Below are 22,709 nucleotides of genomic sequence, written 5' to 3'. Positions count from 1 at the left end.
TACGTATAAAATGAAAAAAAATAATAAGTAATTGCGAATTTCTTACAACGTTCATGTTTGTATTTTTGAAAACGCTCCTTTCGGTGACGTTTATGCACTTTTCTACTAAACACACGCATTCATATATAAGGAAAGGAAGTAAAACATCTTTTGTATATTGTTTTATCCCATCACTAGCTCTTCTGACACCGATTTTATGAAATAAACATAAATACGGTTTCCAGGTCGGCGGATACTAAAAAAACACACACTCTAATTATTAGGAAGTTGTTGTATATCCAGGAAATCACACTTCTGTGGAACAGGTGCGGCTTGGAGAGATATAAACGGAATAAAAAAGAGTTAAATTTGGCAGGTTCAGTGTTACTTAATTAGCTTTAAAAAGAAGCAGCAATACTGATTTTAAAATGATTTTTCATGTATAATGAGTGAAATACAAGCTGAGTTTTCAAAACTAAATATAAATTTTTTCTTATTCTATCTATTATATTACAGAAATAATTTTTGAAAACAAATTGATATGACATAGACTAAAACAACATTTAAAACAAGCTTTACGTTAAGAACTGTTCCATTTTAGACTTAATTATTAATATATAAAAAATAACGATTCTGTTTATAAAATACGTAACAGATAATATTTTTGTTCAAGCAGGATACGTTTTATTGTCGCTGGAGAGGAACAACCAGTTGGTGCATATTTGGTGGTGGCTCCTTTTAATTAAGGTGTGTGTGTTACTTTAGTTTCTGATTTTTTTCTTATAGTTGTGCAGTACGGTTTTGCAGTAAGTTTTTATCAGATTTTTCAAGTTGGCATAAGAACCCTTTCTAATTTGTGTTGTATGATTTGTACTAATTCATTTTGTGTTTAAAAGTTGTTCTTATTTCTCATTTGCACAGATTCCAGTGTACAATGACACTCAAACAAAATTTAAGAATTGGTTTCTTAAAATTAGAAAGAATTGGGAAACGAAACTATAATGGGAGATATATAAACTTTTACTTGCCACATTTCCAAATTAAATACCAGCTTAAAGAACTCAAGCAGTGATGTATGAGAAGAATCGGCAAACGATGAAAGTTCATTTAAGTAAATAAGCGTAAAAATATTTATACCAATTTATCTAAAAATTAACAATACCAAAAACGTATATTTTTTCTATGCAACAAATTATACTAATAGCAATGATTAATCCTCCAATAGATCCAAATATCTCCACAATTGTTCAGGAACGGGTAAACTTCTTATTCCATCAGGAAGTTGGTAGTTTTCCCAAAGTCTGTCTCTGATAACACATCTAAAAAATATGCTTATTATTTTAACATCATAAGTATGTCAGTTTTTTGACATGGAAATTTCTATTAATATATGTAACATGCTAATGTAACAAGCTATGTAACATGCATGTATAAATTGGCAGCCTACCATAGCATGTTACATAGTTTAATAGAAATTTTCATGCCAAAAAATAACTTTAAGATAGAATTGAATATCGTTAAGCAAATAGTAGGAGACAATGGGTACAACAAACAAAAAATAAATAAAAATTTAAATCAAAACTATATAAGAAAGCCCTTAAATTAGTGTTTCTACCACCAGAGAAATAACTCAGTACCTAACTGGGTTTTTACCCAGTAAGTGTAATTACGCTTACTTCTTCTTCTTCCTTAAGTTCCATCTTCTATCGAAGGTTGGAAATCATCATGGCTATGCGGACTCTGTTGACTGCCGCTCTAAAAAGTTCTGCACTACTGCATTCAAACCATTCCCTTAAGTTCTTAAGCCAGAATATTCTTCGTCTTCCCAAATTTCGCCTACGCTTACTTACCTTACTTAAAAAATAGCCAAACAGATAAAAAATAAAAGAATAACACCAGCTTTCAGAATAAACAATAACTTAGGCAAATATATTCAGAACAACACGAGCCAAAAGAAAAACCAGTTACACAGTGGTGTATACAAACTTATTTTGTTTATCGTATGGCACTTGACACATTTACATTTAAATTTACATATATTTTGTATAAAACATTACATATATGTTTACAAACGAACATCTAACTTATTTATATATTCTATCGACTCTGGAGTCGCCATTAGGAAATCCTCTGACCTGCCTTGATAGGATCTTGTGGGATACTGTTCTGTAATGTGACAGACGGTTTGGGGTTTGCCGTGTTGGGTTCTGATTTGGTTCAGCATAGTCCATGTGTTGCGTGGTAAGTCAAAACCTGGTGGTTTTTATGTGATGCGGATAAGCTGCTATTTTGTTCGTTTTAACGAGTCCAAGTGGTCGTTAAGTTGAACTCATTTTCCACAGCAATCTGTGCTGTTTTTATTGGCGGTCGTCTGGAGCGTAACCGGTTACCGTTGGCAGCATATATATCTTGATGAATTGGCAGGATCTCGTTACTCAGTATCTTTTTGTACTCACTAGTGAGGGAGTGTATGCGCCGTAGTTTGAATGGTGGAATGTGGCTCAGTACTGGAAGCCATTGCGTAGGGGTGGATTTGATAACACCAGCAATAATTCTCATTGTACTGTTTAATTGGGCATCTACTTTGTGTATATGTGGGCTGTTAAGCCAGGCTGAAGAGCAGTATTCTGCGGTTGAGAAGACAAGGCCCAGGGCAGATGATTGCAAGGTGGAAGCCGATGCTCCCCATGTTGTGCCACACATCTTCTGGATGATGTTGTCTCTGGATTTAAGTTTTTCCGCTGTTTTTGACAGATGTTCCTTGAAAGATAGGGTCATGTCAAGAGTCCCCCCAAGTTACTTTGGTGTTTTTTTGTAGGCGAGTGTGGTGTTTTCGAATTGGATGTTCAGTATTCTTCCTGCAAGCTTGTTATTTAGATGAAAACCGGAAACCTCTGTTTTGGTAGCGTTTGGTTGAAGCTTCCATTTACGGAAATACTTTCCCACTGTGTGTAAGTCTGCCGTAAGAATTTCTTCTGTTTGTCCAAATGACTTACCCCTTGTTGCAAGGACCCAGTCGTCGGCATAACCTAACTTCCTTGATCTGGTTTCTGATATATCAGCGATGTACAGGCTAAAGAGAAGAGGAGCAAGGACAGATCCCTGAGGCAGTCCATTCTTCAGTTTTATTGGAGTGCTGATATCGGTTCCCATGACTACTTGAATCGTTCGGTCGGCTAGCATGCTGTTGAATATTCGAGTGGTGGATTTACAGAAGATTGTATATAGGAGTTTGTATATCATGCCTTCTCTCCAAACTGTATCGTAGGCCACTGTTAGATCTATGAATGCGGCTGCAGTTTTAAGTTTTCTCTGGAACCCTGGCTCAATAAATGTGGTAAGTGAAAGAACCTGATCTGCGTAGCTTCTCTTCGGTCGGAAACCTGCCTGATCAACCGGTATTGATTCAAGTAGCTTTGGACTAATTCTGTTATAGATAAGTCGTTCTAGTAGGTTGAACGTTGCCGATAGTAGGGCTTTTGGTCTGTAGTTCTTAGGGTTGTTATCATTTGGTTTCCCTGGTTTTAATATGGCAATGATCTTTGAGCGTTTGAGTTCCTGTGGTATGATACCAGTCTTCATAATATCTGTGAAAAAGTGGGCCATCCATTCTTTCGCATATTTGCCGCTGTTAATTAAGAATTCGGGATGAATATTGTCAAAACCTGGGGCTTTCCCTAGCTTTACATCCTTGAGAGCTATAGTGACTTCTTCGCAAGTGAAAGGGCGAGGGTATTCGGTTTCTGCAGATTGGAATTTTAAAGTTTTGAGCTCTTGTTTTACCTTGATGTGTATTATAGGAATCTGGGTTCCTGCCTCTAAAATCACTGGGCGGTGTTGGCTGTGTGAGAAGTCGTCCATTAATTTTCGAGAGACTACTAGAGGTTGCCCGTTTTTATTAGTAGAGACAAAACATAGATCAGGATTGTACTCCTTCTTCCATGCTGCTGACATGAATGTAGGTCGGTCTTTAGCGTCAAACTTTAGTAATAGTTGTTCGTCTTCCGCCCATTTTACTAGTGCATTCCCATTGCTGTTGCATTGTTTATATTTCCACTGCTCATGGTGACTGTTGTAGTCCCCCACGTATATTGACGGGTGCGAGTGTGTGTCGATGACTTGAGCTGGCCAGGATATAGCCGATGGTTTGTAGGTGTTAGTAACGGTGATGCTTTCAATTTTTACAACAACATTGTGAATTTCATCATCAGTACACGTGGAAACAAGGACGGCGTTTTCTGTGTTTTGTTTAACGTATGTTGCTGTGCCGTATGATCGATGGTACGTAGCACCCAGTAGTTTGAAACCAGGTATTTTTGCCCTTTTTTGCCGTTGTTCTTCCGTTTCGCAGTGTGTTTCCTGTAGAGCTACCAAGTCGATGTCGTTATCTTTTAGAAATTTTGATAAGTACTGGCTCTTTGAATAGCATATAGCTTTCTACATTTAAGTGACAAATTCGGATCATAGGTCCGAGTTTTCTAGTCGTTGGGTCCTGAGAAGGGCCATTTGTATTATTGTTAATTTGTCTTCTGATAACGTTTAATACAACTAAAACAGTTTGTATACAAACTAAAATGCGGCGACTGCCCAAAAACTTACATCGGTCAAACTGGTAGAACTTTAACAAACAGATAGCAGAACATAAAAGGGCTTTTAATAATAGAAAAACCGATTCTACGTGCACACTTTACCTTCTAAACCATAATCATTCTTTTAATGACCAATTTAAAATTCCTTATATTCAAAATAATGGCCTTAAGCATCTTTATTAGAATCCATGGAAATTACCAAATTAACAAATACAGACATAATTCTGAATAACCAACTTAAGACAAACAGTTCTCCACTCCTTAACTTATTCAGTTGAAGATTATAGTGTAAACTCATACGAAAAATGGATCAGTCGAGAAAGGAACTCTGCCGTAATAATAATAAATTTTGCGGAAATTTTGGAAAACAAAAGTTTTCAGTGCTTCATTGTTATAATAAAAAGTTCAGAAATTAATAAGTTTTTACAAAAATCAAAGTGGTATAATCTATCTTACCTACAAATATGCTTTAGTTGGGGAGGACTAATACCACATCTTTCTGGAGGTATTAAACCGTCTTGAATTAAATCAAAATACCTTTCGTACATCTTCTCCAGTAATAACTGATAACTTTCCTGTGAAATATCATTAGGTTTATCAATTTTTATTCTTGTTACAGCTCTAAGCAGCAGTTGTAAACATGCTACTAGATTATAAGGATAAACATGGTTGAACTCAAGAAGACGATTTAAAATATGTTCGAACAACGTAATATCCTCATTTTGGGTATATATTTTTGCTCCAAATCTAAGAAATATTAATAGTTTATCTGGTAGACCAAGTTGAAGGCAAATCTAAAACAATCAAAAATATTAAGATTAATTCACTAATAACTTTATTTTTGAAGTTATACTTCTATACGCACGTTCGACGTTGGAAATTTGTACGGAAGTGAATCGGCAAAATCATTACATATGTAAGATATAAGTAAGAGAGAGACAGAAGATATATTTTCTCTCTCGAGAATAAAAATGTTCCCTTTGTAAATATATTTAATATTTATTAATATTATTATTATTTTTCTATTCTGTTCAGATTTGTCTTGAGCCTCGTTAGGCATGTTAAATTATAAATTAAAACTTAAATATCTCAAGAAAGTTCCAATATGTACTTAGACTTATATGCAGTCCATCTAATTTACTTACTGTTGCACGTCATTATCATTGACAGAGATCGAAGTTGACATAGTTGCCAAAGTATAAAAAAAGCCTGAATCCATTTTAAATCAAATTGGTCACATAATTATTGCAGAAGTGGATTATACAACAAAACAAATTAATATTTAATGTAAATAAATAGAAATAAAACAAGAGTTAAAAAATAATCTTGTTAAAAACAATTTGAGCCGCTTGTATGCGTAGTGTAAAGATGTAAAATGAAATATTTAAACAAAAACAACACTTTTTTCATTACTTATTAACATTAGTCAATACCGTAACTGTCAAATAAGTGTTACCAATTTATGTCAAAATATCACATTCGTTCGATTACAGTTACAGTGTGTTCCGAACAAATGTTTTTCATAAAAACGCTTTATAATGCATCATTTATACAAATTAAATGAAACATATTATTGCGTATTTCTTTAAGCTAACATTAATAGAAATCTTTAAATATTATTTCTACGCGTATATAATAAAATATGTCTAGTGCTCGTAATGCCAGTGTACTCGGCAAAGTGTTTCTAAAAAAGAACACACCTACCGCCTAAATATTTTGTGTTGGTATCATGTGACCTCACGGGCTATGACGCGGATGACGTGCAAACAATGAATTTTACTGCAGAGTATGTGTAAAAAAAATGTTTTGCTTTCAACTCCTTTCATACATATATGAAAATAAAAATATACATTTTCATCAAAATATTGATTCAATCCTTCATTTACTATACTCCTATTACAGGTCAGATGTTGTTTATATACAGCAAACGATGCACCATATACCTATATACCTAATTCTGTTTCTCTTTCTGCTCTCTCTTACCTATAGAATTACATATGTAATGATTGTGCAGATTGACCCCGATATAAATTTGTAACGGCGAACACGTGTTTAGAAGTATAACTCCTACCGGCAATCCTACTGGACTGCCACACCCATTTTTTTTTTACTCATTAGGATTATTTTAAAGATATTGAAAATAATCTGTTATTATTATTATATAATATTATAGAATATCATATAATATTCTTTTCATATATTCAAATTTCTATGGTTGCTGATGTTTCTGGTTGGAAGGGATTAGCCGACAAGCAAAACTTATCGTTTCCAGGGAACGCCCAAAAGTGATCTAGTTATATATGTAACGAGATGTAATAATACCATCATGTCCAGGAAATGCATGAGTTAGAAAAGCGATAGAGTCCCTAAGCGATACCTGCGAAGCGTTACCCCAGAGACGACCATAGGACTAGAGACCTCTGGGAGATTATAGCCTTGGTACGGAATAGACGCAATGTCCTGACTGGGGCTACCCTAAAGGAGAAATAAATGAGACTGAATCTTTAACAGAACTTACTCCTGCTGTAAAAAGGTCGCTCCACTCGGTTCGCTTAAGATTATTTCAGCTCAACTGGCCTTAGAGACCAAAGGCTTCAATAGTTTTCTTCTATTTTTTTCTGTTTAGTATTAGATTTTTCCACTTTCAACAATTTCTCAGATTTTTTAACGGTATTTAGTTTTATATTTTAATTTTTCTTTTTGTACTAGCTTCAGTGTTTGATAATTATTTTAGAATTATTTATTCTTTCATTTATTTGCATTCATTTGTTATTGGTTCTTCTTTGTTAGGCATTCTCCTCTTTAACGCCTTCGTATATTCTTCTACGTATCTTTCGCTGCTGTTTATCTTATTTTAACTTCACATCTTCATTTGTATCCAGCTCTAGCTTCTATTTACTCTCCACCAGGGTGAAAGTTTGAGGGAACATATGTGAGGGGTGACCCGCAGAGCTATTCAGAGAATGGCTGCGCAGAGGAGAATAATGATCAATATCGGTGAATTGTGAAGTCTGTCGTTTTCTACGAGGACCCAGTCTGGAGTATTCCTTTACATGCGATGGCAGGTGAAAGGTCAGGATTCATAGATTTGAAGATATTCGAGAGATTTGTTTCAATCGGCCAGTGGCAGAAAGAATTGCAGGCAACATGTGATGTGATATCTTTTCGCATTTTCTTTTTATTTTATACATTTTTCTATATTTTTTTATATTGTTCTATATTTTTCTATATCTATTTATATTTTTTTATATTTTTCTATATTTTTTATATTTTTCTATATTTTTCTATGTAGTTCTATATTTTACTATATTTTTCTATATTTTTTTATATTTTTCTATATTTTTCTATATTTTTCTATATTTTTCTATATTTTTCTATATTTTTCTATATTTTTCTATATTTTTCTATATTTTTCTATATTTTTCTATATTTTTCTATATTTTTCTATATTTTTCTATATTTTTCTATATTTTTCTATATTTTTCTATATTTTTCTATATTTTTCTATATTTTTCTATATTTTTCTATATTTTTCTATATTTTTCTATATTTTTCTATATTTTTCTATATTTTTCTATATTTTTCTATATTTTTCTATATTTTTCTATATTTTTCTATATTTTTCTATATTTTTCTGCATTTTTCTATATTTTTCTAAATTTTTTTATATTTTTCTATATGTTTCTATATTTTTCTATATTTTTCTATATTTTTCTATATTTTTCTATATTTTTCTATATTTTTCTATATTTTTCTATATTTTTCTATATTTTTCTATATTTTTCTATATTTTTCTATATTTTTCTATATTTTTCTATATTTTTCTATATTTTTCTATATTTTTCTATATTTTTCTATATTTTTCTATATTTTTCTATATTTTTCTATATTTTTCTATATTTTTCTATATTTTTCTATATTTTTCTATATTTTTCTATATTTTTCTATATTTTTCTATATTTTTCTATATTTTTCTATATTTTTCTATATTTTTCTATATTTTTCTGCATTTTTCTATATTTTTCTATATTTTTCTATATTTTTCTATATGTTTCTATATTTTTCTATATTTTTCTATATTTTTCTATATTTTTCTATATTTTTCTATATTTTTTTATATTTTTCTATATTTTTCTATATTTTTCTATATTTTTCTATATTTTGCTATATTTTTCTATATTTTTCTATATTTTTCTATATTTTTCTATATTTTTCTATATTTTTCTATATTTTTCTATATTTTTCTATATTTTTCTATATTTTTCTATAGTTTTTGATATATTTTCTATACGTTTCTTATTTACCTCTTATATAACCTGCCTGTGGCTGCTTTAAAATATATCACATTCGTTGTCTCTAGTGTTGAAGAATACGTAGTTTCCCATTCTCTGCAGAAATTTCCTTTTTGTTGGACCTTCTGAATGGCTAAAATATCTATTTGATATTTGTCGAAGTTTTCTGTTGCTTCTTCATCAAAGGTTCCTCGAACATTACATTGTCCAATAATTATAAACATCTTTCGCACCTTATTTGTTAATAAAGTTTTTATTAAAGTTTTGTTTTCCACTATTTATTATTTATAGATGTTTTCCCATATCTAACCTTCCTTTCACTACCTTCTCCCTTTTACTCTCTTGCCACGTCTCTTCTATAGTTTGCTTTAGTTAGGGAGCTTTTTTGTTTATCACTAACGCTGCTCAGCCTAAGTGATCATTTTATACGAAGTTTTTCTGGTATAGCCCGTGAGCAGATTTTAAGATGGTATAAGCTTCTCCTGGTAGGCAAGTTTCACAGACACCAAGTATCGCAATTCTAATTATTATTCTATTATTCTAATTCGTCAAGGTATTCTTAGGTCCTCATAGTTCTTATATTGTAAGTGTCTATATGAGGAAATGATGAAGGATTTTTCTTATTAGTTTACCAATACAGATTCGGGATGTAACATCGACAAATATAGGGTTAGATCACAAACTAGTTATTAGTAAACTTTTATTAAAAATACCAGTGACTAAGAAAAAACCGCCTAAATATTCTAAAAAACTAAACATAAAGTCTCTAGAAGACCAGATTTAAAAATGGTATATAAAACACAGCAAACGAGATACAAAAAAAAAGATAAAGCAAATAACAACAGTTAATTCTATGATAATAAGCATCAAATGAGCTATTGGACACTATTCACCAAAGATATGTAACACGACCTGTAAGGTCGTAAACAAAAGTTTGGAAAATGTTTAAAGGTAGAAATAAAAGATTAATGAATATAAAAAACCCAAAGAAGAAAATGGTAAAAGAGCAACGAATATCTTATATGAAAGAAGTTTAGAATTGAGACAGTATTAAACTTACAGAAGCAGAAGAAGAAGAAAGCGATAATAGCGGTGACAAAAAAAACACATTAACTCCTAAAATAAACTGCTAAAATACGCTGGAAAAACGATCATTAAAACCATTAAGGTACTTTTTCAGAAAATTTTTAATTTACATCTACAATATCAGAAAGTGTGGTAAATCTAAAACCAATACTAATTACTACAAGAAATGTCCAAAACAACAAAGAGTAGATAATACAAACACAAGAATAAAAAAGAGCAGGATGTGAAAGCGGAAATTGGTTTAAATATTCATACTATTTATATAATTGCTCAAAGGATATGATAAAAATATCAGCTTAGAAGAATAATAAAAGAATATCGACATATTTTTTAATATTAGACATCAAGAAGTTCCAAAAGAGATTATTTAAAAAGAATATAACAAAATTAAATGGACTTGTACCGTGTACACTCTCAATCTATCTTTTATAGCTTAGCCTCGACTGCATTCGACGGAGGTATGATTGAATCATAATAAATTGAATATATAAAATTAAACTATTACACTTCACACATGCATTAAACTTCGCACATGCAGAAACGCCAATAAACGTCTTTGCTCCATTTGTTATTTCATTTACAAGCCCATAAATACGTTTATGCAGAATATATATTTTAAAACTTACTTTTAAAGGTGAGGCTTTTCCACAGCTCTCGATTGGTAAATCAATAAATCTAAAATTTTCTTCCTTGGGATTAAAATCTAAAAACAGATTGAATTGAGCGCGATTGGCCTTATCTAAAAAGTAAACAACTGCTCTTATATTTTCTTCTTCACTATCAAAATCACTCTTCCAACCAGCAATGTAATGGGGGGCTTTGTTTCCAAAAATTGCTCCGATTAATATTCTTTCGAATGTTTTCTCGCATTTGTATATTTCATCCAGTAACATAGTTACCTAAAAAGCAATCGTTTATTGGGATTCTTGAAAACCATTGGTTTTTTTATAATATTAAAAGTACTTTAATACATCAAATTTATCATTAATTTTATATAATGTAATATCTTGCATTCTTTCTATCTTAACCGTTATGCATTCAAAATCAGACATGGAATTTTCATGTTTGTGATATTTCTCAATCTCGTTTTTTCAGATATAAAAAACATCGTTAATTTGTTTTCATTTCATGAAAACTTCGATTGCAGAAATACGATAATCAAATGACCAAATATATAGTCAAAAAAGAATAACAGTGATATAAATTCGGATATTCTTGGGCAATAAGAAACAACTATGAGATATTTGGAACCATTGACGAAAAACAAAAAGACATTACAAGAAGAATATAAAAACGCAAAAAAATTCACACACGAAGTAACATAAAAAAAGTAAGAATAATAAAGAAGCAAGAAAATGCAAAAACTTAACTTTAATAACAATTTAGAAACAATAAAGTTCTCCCAGAAACTTAACAAAATGCGAAAAGAACTAACACCCAGACTAACTATGTATAGAATTAAATATTGTTTTGAAGCTATTTTCTTGGGGCATCTTAATGCAATTAACTATAAAAATCAAAACCATATAAACCAAAGAGATGATGTTCAAAAGCTTCCAATAACATCGAAAACGGTGTTAAAGAAGAAGACAAAATAAATCAGGCAACGAGACCAAATTTGAAACAAATAAATAACAAAATAAAGTTATATTCAAGCCAATAAAAATAAACTGCAAATCTAGGCTACAGACCCAATGTTTGATACCTGCGAAAATAAAATACAATTAAAGTTATAAAATTGAAACGGCAATTACGGCGTGTGAATACAAACGCGGCGAAGACAGGAAAGGACGGGTCAAAGGAAGAGGGATGGAAAGCGACTAATCAATACTTAGCCACGGGAAAGAATATGTCTGTCTCAGATCAATACTCTTAGACCTGGTACTAAACTGCCACTAGATCAACACTCTAGTAAAAGTGGTTGACCTTCAGTTAATATCCTAGAGCCAGTGGAGTTGTTAGATCAACACTCTGACGGAACTCTGGATGGTTGGCCTCCAATCAATACCTAGAGACGTTGTCAAAATAATAATTTTTCTCAAAACCAAAATAGTTCAACGCAGAGTCAAATCCAGAAAACTCCTGAATGTATATCTAAATATATATATATATATATATATATATATATATATATATATATATATATATATATATATACATATATACATATGTATTGTATAGCGGTTCCTTGCTTTTTCTGTATAATCTCTTATGCCTATTTGTGACCATTCTTGCTTTACTGCTTCCAACCATTTCTTCTTTAAACGTCCTCTTCTTTTTTCCATTTCTCCTTGCTTTAGTTTTGTTTTAACATTTCGTTTCTCTGGCATTATACCATAATTAATTAAAAAAGTGGTGAAAGCCTTCCTCTAAATGAAACACGATCATATGAACCTCCATCGAGGCATTCGAGAAGCCATTGGTCAATATAAGGGGAGACCCATAACCCCTGCTCGTGGACAAAGATGGGAACCTGGCGAAGATAGTAGCGAAGAAGATGACCACCTGGAAAATGTACATGGAAGAACTTTTCCGAGGCTACCAGGACAACCCTCCAGAAATGAATTGCATGACCTGTCCATCAATCGTAGAGAGCGAGATCAAAGTGGCTTTAGAACAGTCCAAGAACGGTTAAGCTACAGATCCGAACGAAATATCAGCCGAACCTATGAAGGTGATGTGTAAAGTGAGTACAAAAGAGTTACGTGAACTGTTCAAACGCCATATACGATTCAGGTAACATTTCAGAGGAATAGCTATTGCCAACATTTGTAGAACTGCCACATAAACTATCTGCGAAAACGTGCAAGAAGTTCCTGACTATCAGCCTCATCAGTTGTGCACTTAAGATTTTTCTTAAAATTTCTTAAAATTTCAAACATGCAGCTTGAGCTACGCAATTCAATGGGTACACGAGAAGTATATTTTACTTTACAAGTCCTCCTACAGGCATGTTCTAATATCAGTTGCGACGTCTAGATTAGCTTTATTGACAACGCCAAAGCGTTTGACCTTTATCAATACCAGACAATGATCGCCGCCTTACAAAAAGTAGGAATAGATAATGACATTTGAATATATAATGTGGAGAAGTGCCACATAAAATGTTCCGTAATAAATAAATATTTTAATAAGATAATTAACATTTTTATTTATGAAAAATTACCCGATTTATATTACCGTTGCTGCATCTTTAATTTGCCAGTCAAAACATAATTTTACAGCAACATACAATATATTATGGTATCTTCCCATCATGCAGACCTTACCATTATCGTCTTTATTTTCTTGATGATATTTTAATATGGTTTTAATGGCTTCAATTGCACTTTCGTCCGAGTCTTTCTCAACTAAAACATACAATCTTAATTTTAAAAATGGATGCCAAGATTATAAATTAAAGGTTTATTGTATATTGTCAAATGCAAGAGCTGCATTTCTGCTTTAATATGTATGATAATGTAAGCGTTTTATGATTAAATGGTTTAAATGGTCCACTTTTTATCTGCAACAATTGAATATAAATAGAAAAAATACTTTGAGCGCTTAATCAATTAAGAATTTAAGAGAACACGATTTAAACTAATGGGAATGTTTAGAACAATGGTCACCAAAATAGCAACCCAGGAAGTTGCTATAAAACTTCAAAAAATAAAAAGGAAAAAAAGCATTTGGATCAGATGATACCCCGGGAGAAGTGTGAGACCTTTATAAGACACAGGAGGAAGGTTGATAAAAGGTTTATTTAATGGAATTATGGAAGTGAGAGAAGTAGCAAAAGAATGGAAAATCAGTTGTTTACAAAAACGAAGATGTCTAACAATGCATACAACTACAAAGCCATAAAAATGTATAAATGTTTACTTCTTGTCTGGCAAAATGAGACCATGCTCTGTGAATGGTCTCAAGACGTGATATACCCGTTACATAAAAAAGGCGATCAGCTCCAGTGTGACAACTACAGAGGTATAACCCTGTTAACAACTGCTTACAAAAGACTAGCAAATATTCTCTACGAAACCTACAAGTTTACACAGTTGGCATGGTTGGAAAATGCCAGGCTGGATTTACTCCAAAAAAATCAACAATTGACCAGATTCATTCGATAAGACAGATCCTCGAGAAAACATTGGAATTTAACATTGAAACCCTATGATTGTACTACACCAATCAATACGTGAGTTTGGTATACCAGAAAAAATTATCCGATTAACGAGAATGATAATGGCTAACTGAAAAGCCAGCGTTAGACTACTACCAATAAAAGAAGCAAAAAAATTAAAAGACGAGTACACCTTATAAAAAGAACATACTATGGACTCCAAAAACAATTCCACTCAAGAAATATCCAAAGAAAAACTAAAATTATTATAAACAAAACACCGCTGAGGCCGCTCCTCATATACGGGGCGAAAACATATACTCTAACGCAGAAGAATGAAAGACTTCTGGGAATATTCGAGCGTAGAATACTCCGTCAAATATTTGGAGCTATAAACAATCAAGGGTAGTGGCGCAAAAGACTTAATTTCGAATCATCCCAACTCTTGAATGAACCAGATGTCGTAACGTTCATGTCGTACTAAAGATCAGAAGATGGCAACAGGTTGCCAGAAATCAAACAGAATGGCGACTAATCCTAAAGCAGGCCAGGATCCACAGAGGATTGTCAAACCAAAGATGATGATGATGATGATGATGATAAAGCCATAAAACTACTGAATCATACCATGAAAGTATGACCGTGACTAATTGATAGAGGAGTATGTGAAAGCAAAACATTTTCTATTTATGGGATAATGTCAAATTTTATAATATAATCTGTGATCGGGGGGTTCAAAGGAGTAGTGAGGCGCAATATAAGATGTTGCTTCCAGATAACATCTCTAGCCTCTAGCCTATCCTCACCTCCAAGAAGTGTGATCTTGATCACACGGGTGAACCCTGGTAAACCTGAGCAACCCTATTGGAGATTGGGTAACCAACCCCAATGGAAGGTAGGGTCAGGGCGGACGAGGAAGGGAGAAAGCATAGCTTGTTCAGAAGCTATAGCCAGCAGTCCTGGCACTGGACTCGGGTGCAACAGGCCGATAACCTGTTCACCTTAAACTCAGCTATCACGAATGCTACGAACAATGAACTAACCGGACGGACCAACGGACAACGACCAAAGCTACGTAATAAGGACTTAATGATGGATTTGCGACTGGGAACCTGGAATGTCCACACCATGCTGCAGGCAGGCAAAATGCAAAGTATTGCACAGGAACTATTGAAGTACGAAGTAGACATAGCAGCTCTCCAAGAAATCAGATTTAAAGGGCATGGTTGCATAAATAAAAAAGAATACAGTATGTACTACTGTGGAGCAGAAAGACAAGGAGACTTTGGAGTGGGTTTTATGGTAAACCATAAATGCCGCAGGTCAGTATTGGGTTTTACACCAGTTAATGAAAGAATATGTAAAATACGTCTAAGGGGAAAATTTCATAATGTTACAATTATTAATATCCAAGCCCCAACAGAAGCAGCAGATGAACTAGTAACCGACCAATTCTATCACCAACTACAAGTAGAATGTGAAAACGCACAGAAGAGAGATGCAATTATAGTTCTGGGTGATATGAACGCGAAGCTGGGAAAAGAGAAAATATATGCAGAATCCTTTGGTAAGCATAGTTTACATGACATTGCCAGCAACAACGGTATGAGAGTGGCACAGTTGGCAATGGCAAACAAACTAAGAGTTGTTAGTACGTGTTTTCCTCATAAAAATATTCATAAAGGAACCTGGATGATACCTGGTACTAATAAATTTAATCAAATTGATCACATATTAATATCTAAGCGGTGGGCAACCTCCGTAACAGATGTTAGAACATATAGAGGCGCAAATTGCGATTCGGACCATTTCTTGGTTATATCGAAGATAAAACAAAGAATATCAATGGTAAGAAAAGAGAAAGGCGCCAAACAAAGAAAATGGAATACATATATGTTTAAAAATCCTAAAAAGAAGAATGAGTACCAGCAGAAAATAAAAGTAATATTAAATGAAAGAGGAGAACAAAACAACATTGAAGAAGAATGGAATATCATCAAAACGACAATTACAAATATGGCAAAGGAAACATTAGGTGAAACCTCAAGCCAAAGAAACGAGGAATGGTTTGACCAAGATTGCCAACAAGTAATAAATAGCAAAAATATAGCTAGACAGAAATGTCTACAAAGGGATTCCCGATCGAATAGAAAGGCATATGAAGAACTCAGAAAAGATGCAAAGAAAATATGCAGAAGGAAAAGAGAGAAATGTTGAATAGAAAAATACAACAAATTACAGATTATAATAACAGAAGAGAGGCTAGAAAATTTTACAAGGAAATCAAGCAATGTACCCAAGGATAAATAACAAGATAAACAGTTTGCAAGGACAAAAATGGGGCAATTATCGGCGAGAAAGAGGAAATAATGAAAAGGTGGAAGGAGCAGTTTCAAGAGCTGTTAAACCCAGAAAAAGAACAAAACGAAGATGAAGAGATAATTCACCACACAGCAGAACAACTAGTTGAGCAACCAACATTGGAAGAAACGATAAACGTCATAAAACATCTAAAAAATAACAAAGCATTTGGCACAGATGGAATAACTGCAGAACTGATAAAGAATGGTGGACATGCGCTATGAAGGCGTATCCATAAACTAATCGACCGCATATGGACACTAGAAGTCATCCCAGAAGATTGGAAAGTGGGAATTATACTTCCTATGTACAAAGGGGGAGACAAACGACTCTGCAAAAATTATAGGGGCATAACAGTTTTAAATGTCATCTACAAGATATTATCAGGAATTATATATAGCCGCCTGGAATCGTTTTCGGAGGAGATTATTGGTGAATACCAATGTGGCTTCAGACCAAAGAGGTCAACTATAGACCAAATACATATGTTAAGAGGTATACATGAAAAATGTGTTGAATATAACATACCTATTTACAACTTGTATATCGATTTCAAACGGGCGTTTGATGGAGTAGATCGACAAAAGATGTTAAAGCAACTATCTATGTTAGGGATACCCAATAAGTTGGTTAAACTTATACGAATGACTCTGGAGGGTTCCAAAGCTATGGTGAGAATAGATGGAGATATGACGCAAGCCTTTGATATTGAAAATGGAGTTAGACAAGGGGATGCCATATCAACAACACTTTTTAATCTAACTTTAGAAGCTGTTGTTAGAAAACTGGATGTAAACGGCTGTATTAATACAAGATCTATGCAAATATGCGCATATGCGGATGATGTTGCCATAATAAGCCGCAACAAAAGGGTATTGAGCGAAAAAGTCATAGAACTGAAACGAGAAGCTGCTAAGTTTGGTCTATATATAAATGAAAGCAAAACAAAATATATGGAGTGCACAAAATCGAATGAACATGAGAATCTGAAGGTAGACCATACCTACAAATATGCCTCCACTTTTCCCTACCTAGGCTCAATAATAAATGACAACAACAACATCAGTCAAGAAATACAAGCACGGATTCTTAGCGGTAATAAGTGCTTTTATGCATACAAAGACTTAATGAAAAGTAAGTTACTGAATCGTGAGTCTAAGCTGAGAATCTACAAAACAGTAATTAGACCAGTGGTCACATATGTATGTGAAACGTGGACCCTCTCAACCACTGATGAAAATCAACTGAAAATATTTGAGCGCACAATACTAAGGAAGATATTTGGACCAACCCAATGCAGCGATAGTTCGTGGAGAATTAAAATGAACCACGAGCTGGATGAACTAATGCAGAGCGCAGATATTGTCAGATTTGTAAAATCACAAAGACTAAACTGGCTTGGTCACCTAGAAAAATGCCAGATAATCGAGCTGTAAAAGTAGTCCAGAGATGGAAGCCCCAAGGAAACAGAACAAGAGGAAGGCCCCGTAAAAGATGGATAGACGACGTAGAGAGGGATCTTAAAACCATAAACATCAGGCAGTGGCGAAGGAAAGTATCCGACAGGGCAGAATGGAAGAACATTGTTAAGCAGGCCAAGACTCACAAAGGGTTGTAGCGCCATTAGAAGAAGAAGAAGAATCTGTGATCGGAGCAGTAGCCACTTTCTGTCACTTGTTGTTGCGTGGAGTAAATTTCCGACTTATTTCCTATGCTTTCTATTTTCTAACTCAACTGTAGTTGTAGTTACACAATTCCTTGTAAACACAACGAATAAGACCTTACTGAGTAACAAGGCAATTACACAATGTACAGTACACTACAGTACGAAAAAAAAACTGTTTGTAGTTGTCCGATAACTGCCACCGAAGCCTTTTTGAATTTATTTTATACTTTTTGATAATTTCTTCATTCAATTTTAAACGTCGCTCCTAAGTATTTTAATTCTTTAGTAATACATTCCTCTAGGGAGAGCCTGTAACTCCTAGAGAGCGTGTCCCCAGGTGGCGGATAGGGGAAAGCCCTCACCAGCATCAGCTGGCGGGTAGGTGAGAAATAAAATACCACCAGCGGACCAACAGGTAGGGCAGACGATACTCTTAAGCTGCAGTGAAAGAAAGCCGTCTAGGAGAAGGAAAGCTCCAAAATCAACCCCTGGTCCTCCAAGTGTGGGGTTGGGGCATCGGTTTAACCACTCGATACTCGTCAAAAATGGTACAGTTTAAAAACTCCAAAATCCAGCCTCGAAACCGGACTGATATACGACGACGAAAAATGCTACGGAACAGGAAAATGATTTTTGCGACATCGAACGTCCAAGAGATCTCAAAGAAAGCTCCAAAAATAATATAAGAACTAAACAAAATGAAGATAGACATAGATATTATTACGGAAACCAAACGGAAAGGTCAAAGATCGGAAAACCTAGGTAAATACGATCATTTCTACACCGGAGTCACAAAAGAACGTAGAGCTCAACAAGGAGTCTCCATTATGATACACCGTCGCTTTAGAAAATACATAACATCATGGGACGGCTGGTGAATAGACACCATTCTGGGAATATATGCAATCAATGACGATGCTATTGTAAATGTGAAAGATAACTTTTTCGAACAACTGAATGAAGAAATCACAAAGGTGGATATCACAAGAGAAATAATAATCTTGGGAGACCTCAACAGCAGAGTCGGAAAAAAGAACAACAATAAAGTAGTAGGTAGATATGGAGAAGATAATACGAACAATAACGGAGAAAGGTTAATAGATATATGCGATTAGAATGGACTCAGAATCATAAATGGATATTTCCAACATAGAAACATTCATAACTATACGTGGACTCAGGAAACCCGAAACTTAAACAACAGAAATATTATCCAGGCTATATCACCGCAAACATAACCTTCTCGTAGAGGAAAATCAAGAGATCAAACTATATGATGACTACAAATACCTAGGAGTAAAGATCAATCAGGACGGAAAATTAGATACAGCCATTAAGGAACGAAATACACAGGGAAGGAAAGGCATAGCCTTACTGAACAGCGTACTGTGGGATAAAAACATCTCTAACGAAAATAAAAGAAGAATATACAACACCATAATAAAAAGTATCACAACATATGGATGCGAAGTGTAGCACCTAGACAGAACAGAGAAAATGCTTAGAGCAACAGAAATGGACTTCTGGCGCCGCTCGGCGGGAATCTCCAGACGCGACAGAATATCAAACGAGAGGGTCCGAGAAATCATGGGGGTTACACATAATATTGTGGATGACATCAAAACGACACAACTCAGATGGTACGGACACGTAAAAAAAATGCCGGAGAATAGAATACCAAGACAAATTCTTGAATGGCAACCAAGAGTTAGACGGAGACCAGGAAGGCCTAGAAGAAGTTGGAGATAAGGAGTTGATAAAGAAATCAGGGAAAGAGAATTGGAGGATGATCTATGGAACGATAGAATAAGATAGAGATTGGAAATCGGAAGACGTCGAAGTACGTTGTAAACCGACTTTATATATATAGTAAATACATTCAAAACCAGCTGTTAGCCAGACAGGTAAGGTCTCTTGCCTGTGGTAAAAAAAACCAAAAGCTGAACAGTAAATTTGAATAGGATAGAAAAAATAAGTTAGGATAGTGGAATAGCATAAACAAATACTGATATTATGATTAGAGTAGCACACGTCTATTAAAATAGTAAAAAATGGTACAAATGTATTTCATATCGTTAACCTTTCAGTAGACGCAGCTTGTTTAGGAGGCCGGTGGGAGTCAATGACGGTCAGTTCTAAAGCAAATCGGAAGCTTTTGAGTTTCTCAGGCTCTGTACCTTCTTTTGATAGGTACATGTACATTTATCCATTTATCGAATGTGTAGTGTATTATTGCAGTGTTAATGCTCGAACTGTAAGTTTGTAATTAGTAAAACCGGTGCAGTGGACCGTGTGCGTGTAGAGAAGTAATAGAATTTTGTGACTTGTAAGTAATTGTTTTATACTGAAACTTTATTTTTCAGATATTATGGATTATGATAAAGAGCAAAAAAGATTGTTAGCACTTTTTGAAGAAGTTTCGACGGGTGATGAGTATGATGATGGAGGGAAAACGGGAGAAGAAGATTATGTAGAAGAAAATTTGGAGAGAAGCAAAATGGAACAGGAAAATGAGAAATTAGATGATGAGACAGATTTTGCCATTGGTCCATATTTTTTGGGCAAAGATAATAAAAGAAAATGGGCTAAGCATATGGACCGTAAGAACGTCAGAACTCGAAGTGAAAATATTGTTCTGCAGCTTCCGGGTTCAAAACAATGTGACAGACAGTAAACCGATATTTTAGATATCTGAAACAATCTATTTGATACTGATATGTTGCAAATAATTTTTGATGGGATTAATACAAAAATAAAATCAGAAAAGCAGAAGTTCAGTCGCAATCAAGATATATACCGAACAAACATTGATGGAATTCGTGCCATTTAGGTCTCTTATATCTTGCAGGTGTAAGAAAGGCAAGTCACCTTAATACAACAGACTTGTGGAAAACAGACGGCACTATCACTCATTCGCAATACGTAACCGTGGACGAAAAATTGGAGGATTTTAGAGGACGGTGCTCGTTCTGCCAGTACATACCAAGCAAACCCAATAGATATGGTATAAACATAGTTGCACTGTCTGATGCGAAGCTATTTTATACCAGTAACATGGAAGTATACATAGACAAAAACCAAATGGGTGATCCATACTATCTAGAGACTAGTACCAAGGCAGTGGCGAAACAAGCCTGTCAACATCTCTACGGATCTAAGAGTAAGAAAAATGTTACTGCCGACAATTGGTACACCAGCGTTGATCTTGATATGAGCTTCAAGGAAAATGGTTTAAATCTGTTGGGAACAATAACAGTAAATAAAAGAGAAATTCCTGCACATTTATCTAACAATCAAGGACGATCTATTGAAACTAGTACATTTGGTTTTGGTTCAAGAGGAACACTAGTGTCATATAAACCAAAAGAAAACCAAAATGTTCTCTTATATTCCACTATGCACCATGGGGACGACGTTGATCCTGTAACTGGAAAACCGGCACTTATATTAGCATATAACAGCACAAAAAGCGGTGTTAATACCGTAGATAAATTATGGCACAATATGATGTGGCACGTTGTAGTAGAAGATGGCCTATGGTTGTTTTGTACAGCCTTTTAAATGTTACAGCAATAAATTTCTTTGTTATTTACAATTGTAACATTCCAAATTCCACAAAGACCCGACGAGAAGTTTTGACAAATTTAGCATTTGGCCTTATGTACAACCACCAGAAGAATCGAAGTCAAAATGTCTGTATACCCAAGATAATAAGGATTGGACTAAAGGAGATCTGTCATTTGGATAAAAATGTCGTGCCAGTTCAAAGAACTTCGGGAGCAATTGGGAGGTGTGGTGATTGTGGATGGAAAAAGAATCGAAAACGAAATATTTCTGTTCGATTTGTAAAAAGTATCTTTATTTGGAACATATAAATCCCATTTGCAATGATTGTAACAATATTCTGGCTTAATTTTATTATGTTTTTTGCCATCTGTTATATTTTTTTATGATATGTCTTAGTGAAATAATGTTTTATTTTTATTTAAGATAGTTCTTGAAGACTGATATGTTATGTTATAATTTTAAATTAATTGTAATTTGTTTAGTAAAAAAAGAGAATAAATCAAACTATTTCAAAAATTATGGACTAGTGTTTGAGTTACGTAAATAAACCAAATTTATCAATAGTAATAAAAAATAATGTTAAAAAAACTAGAAATAATAGATTATTTTATTAAAATTTAAACAAAATACATCCAGAGGATTATTTTTATGACCGATGGAGTAGACCGTGTGCGACTACTGATAATATTAAACTGCGTCTACTGAAAAGTTAAATAATACAAAATGACTTACCTTTAGAACACCCTTCAATCAAAGTACTAATATAATCAACTACATGCTGCCTTTTTCTCCGATCATGTAAGCTATTTCGTGGTAATTTATTAAAGCAATCTAGATAACATCTTAAGAAACTTTCCATATTTTTTTAGTAGAATACCACGTCCAGTGTAATTATGACATTTTATGAAGCATATTGTTTTTTGACATTTGCTCACTTTTGTAGTTACCTATATGCTAAACCATAATCAAATTTAATTTTCAGATGGATGTTATTGAATGAAGATAATTGACTTACGGAACGAAATTTTATAGGTTTCTTTTTATTGGGTTAAGTATTATATAATGTA

The 22,709-nt window shown here is 33.7% G+C and overlaps 1 protein-coding gene across 1 annotated transcript; it reads right to left on the bottom strand.

Moving 5' to 3' along the window:
- Positions 1-1,114: 1,114 nt before the first annotated feature.
- On the bottom strand, positions 1,115-22,618 carry stops (SOCS domain-containing protein stops). The gene is made up of 5 exons (XM_072539504.1): positions 22,375-22,618; positions 13,127-13,296; positions 10,573-10,845; positions 5,025-5,362; positions 1,115-1,298 (listed from the first exon to the last, which is right to left on the bottom strand). The coding sequence occupies exons 1-5, from the start codon at positions 22,499-22,501 to the stop codon at positions 1,190-1,192; spliced, it is 1,017 nt and encodes a 338-aa protein (XP_072395605.1). The 5' UTR covers positions 22,502-22,618; the 3' UTR covers positions 1,115-1,189.
- Between the last annotated feature and the right edge of the window lie 91 nt (positions 22,619-22,709).

This window comes from Diabrotica undecimpunctata, chromosome 7 (assembly GCF_040954645.1).
Source record: "Diabrotica undecimpunctata isolate CICGRU chromosome 7, icDiaUnde3, whole genome shotgun sequence".
NCBI classification, from domain to species: domain Eukaryota; kingdom Metazoa; phylum Arthropoda; class Insecta; order Coleoptera; family Chrysomelidae; genus Diabrotica; species Diabrotica undecimpunctata.
The sequence above is the reverse complement of the archived record's forward strand: the minus strand, read 5'-3'. Positions and strand labels throughout refer to the sequence as shown.

Bases quoted from the DNA above. Each gene is read 5' to 3' on its own strand.
- stops (XM_072539504.1), bottom strand. From the start codon at position 22,501: ATGGAAAGTTTCTTAAGATGTTATCTAGATTGCTTTAATAAATTACCA. The intron at 5,363-10,572 runs GTAAGTTTTAAA...TGATTGTTTTAG, and splicing joins GAAAAGCCTCACCTTTAAAA to ATTTGCCTTCAACTTGGTCT. The intron at 1,299-5,024 runs GTAAGATAGATT...CATATTTTTTAG, and splicing joins CAACTAAAGCATATTTGTAG to ATGTGTTATCAGAGACAGAC.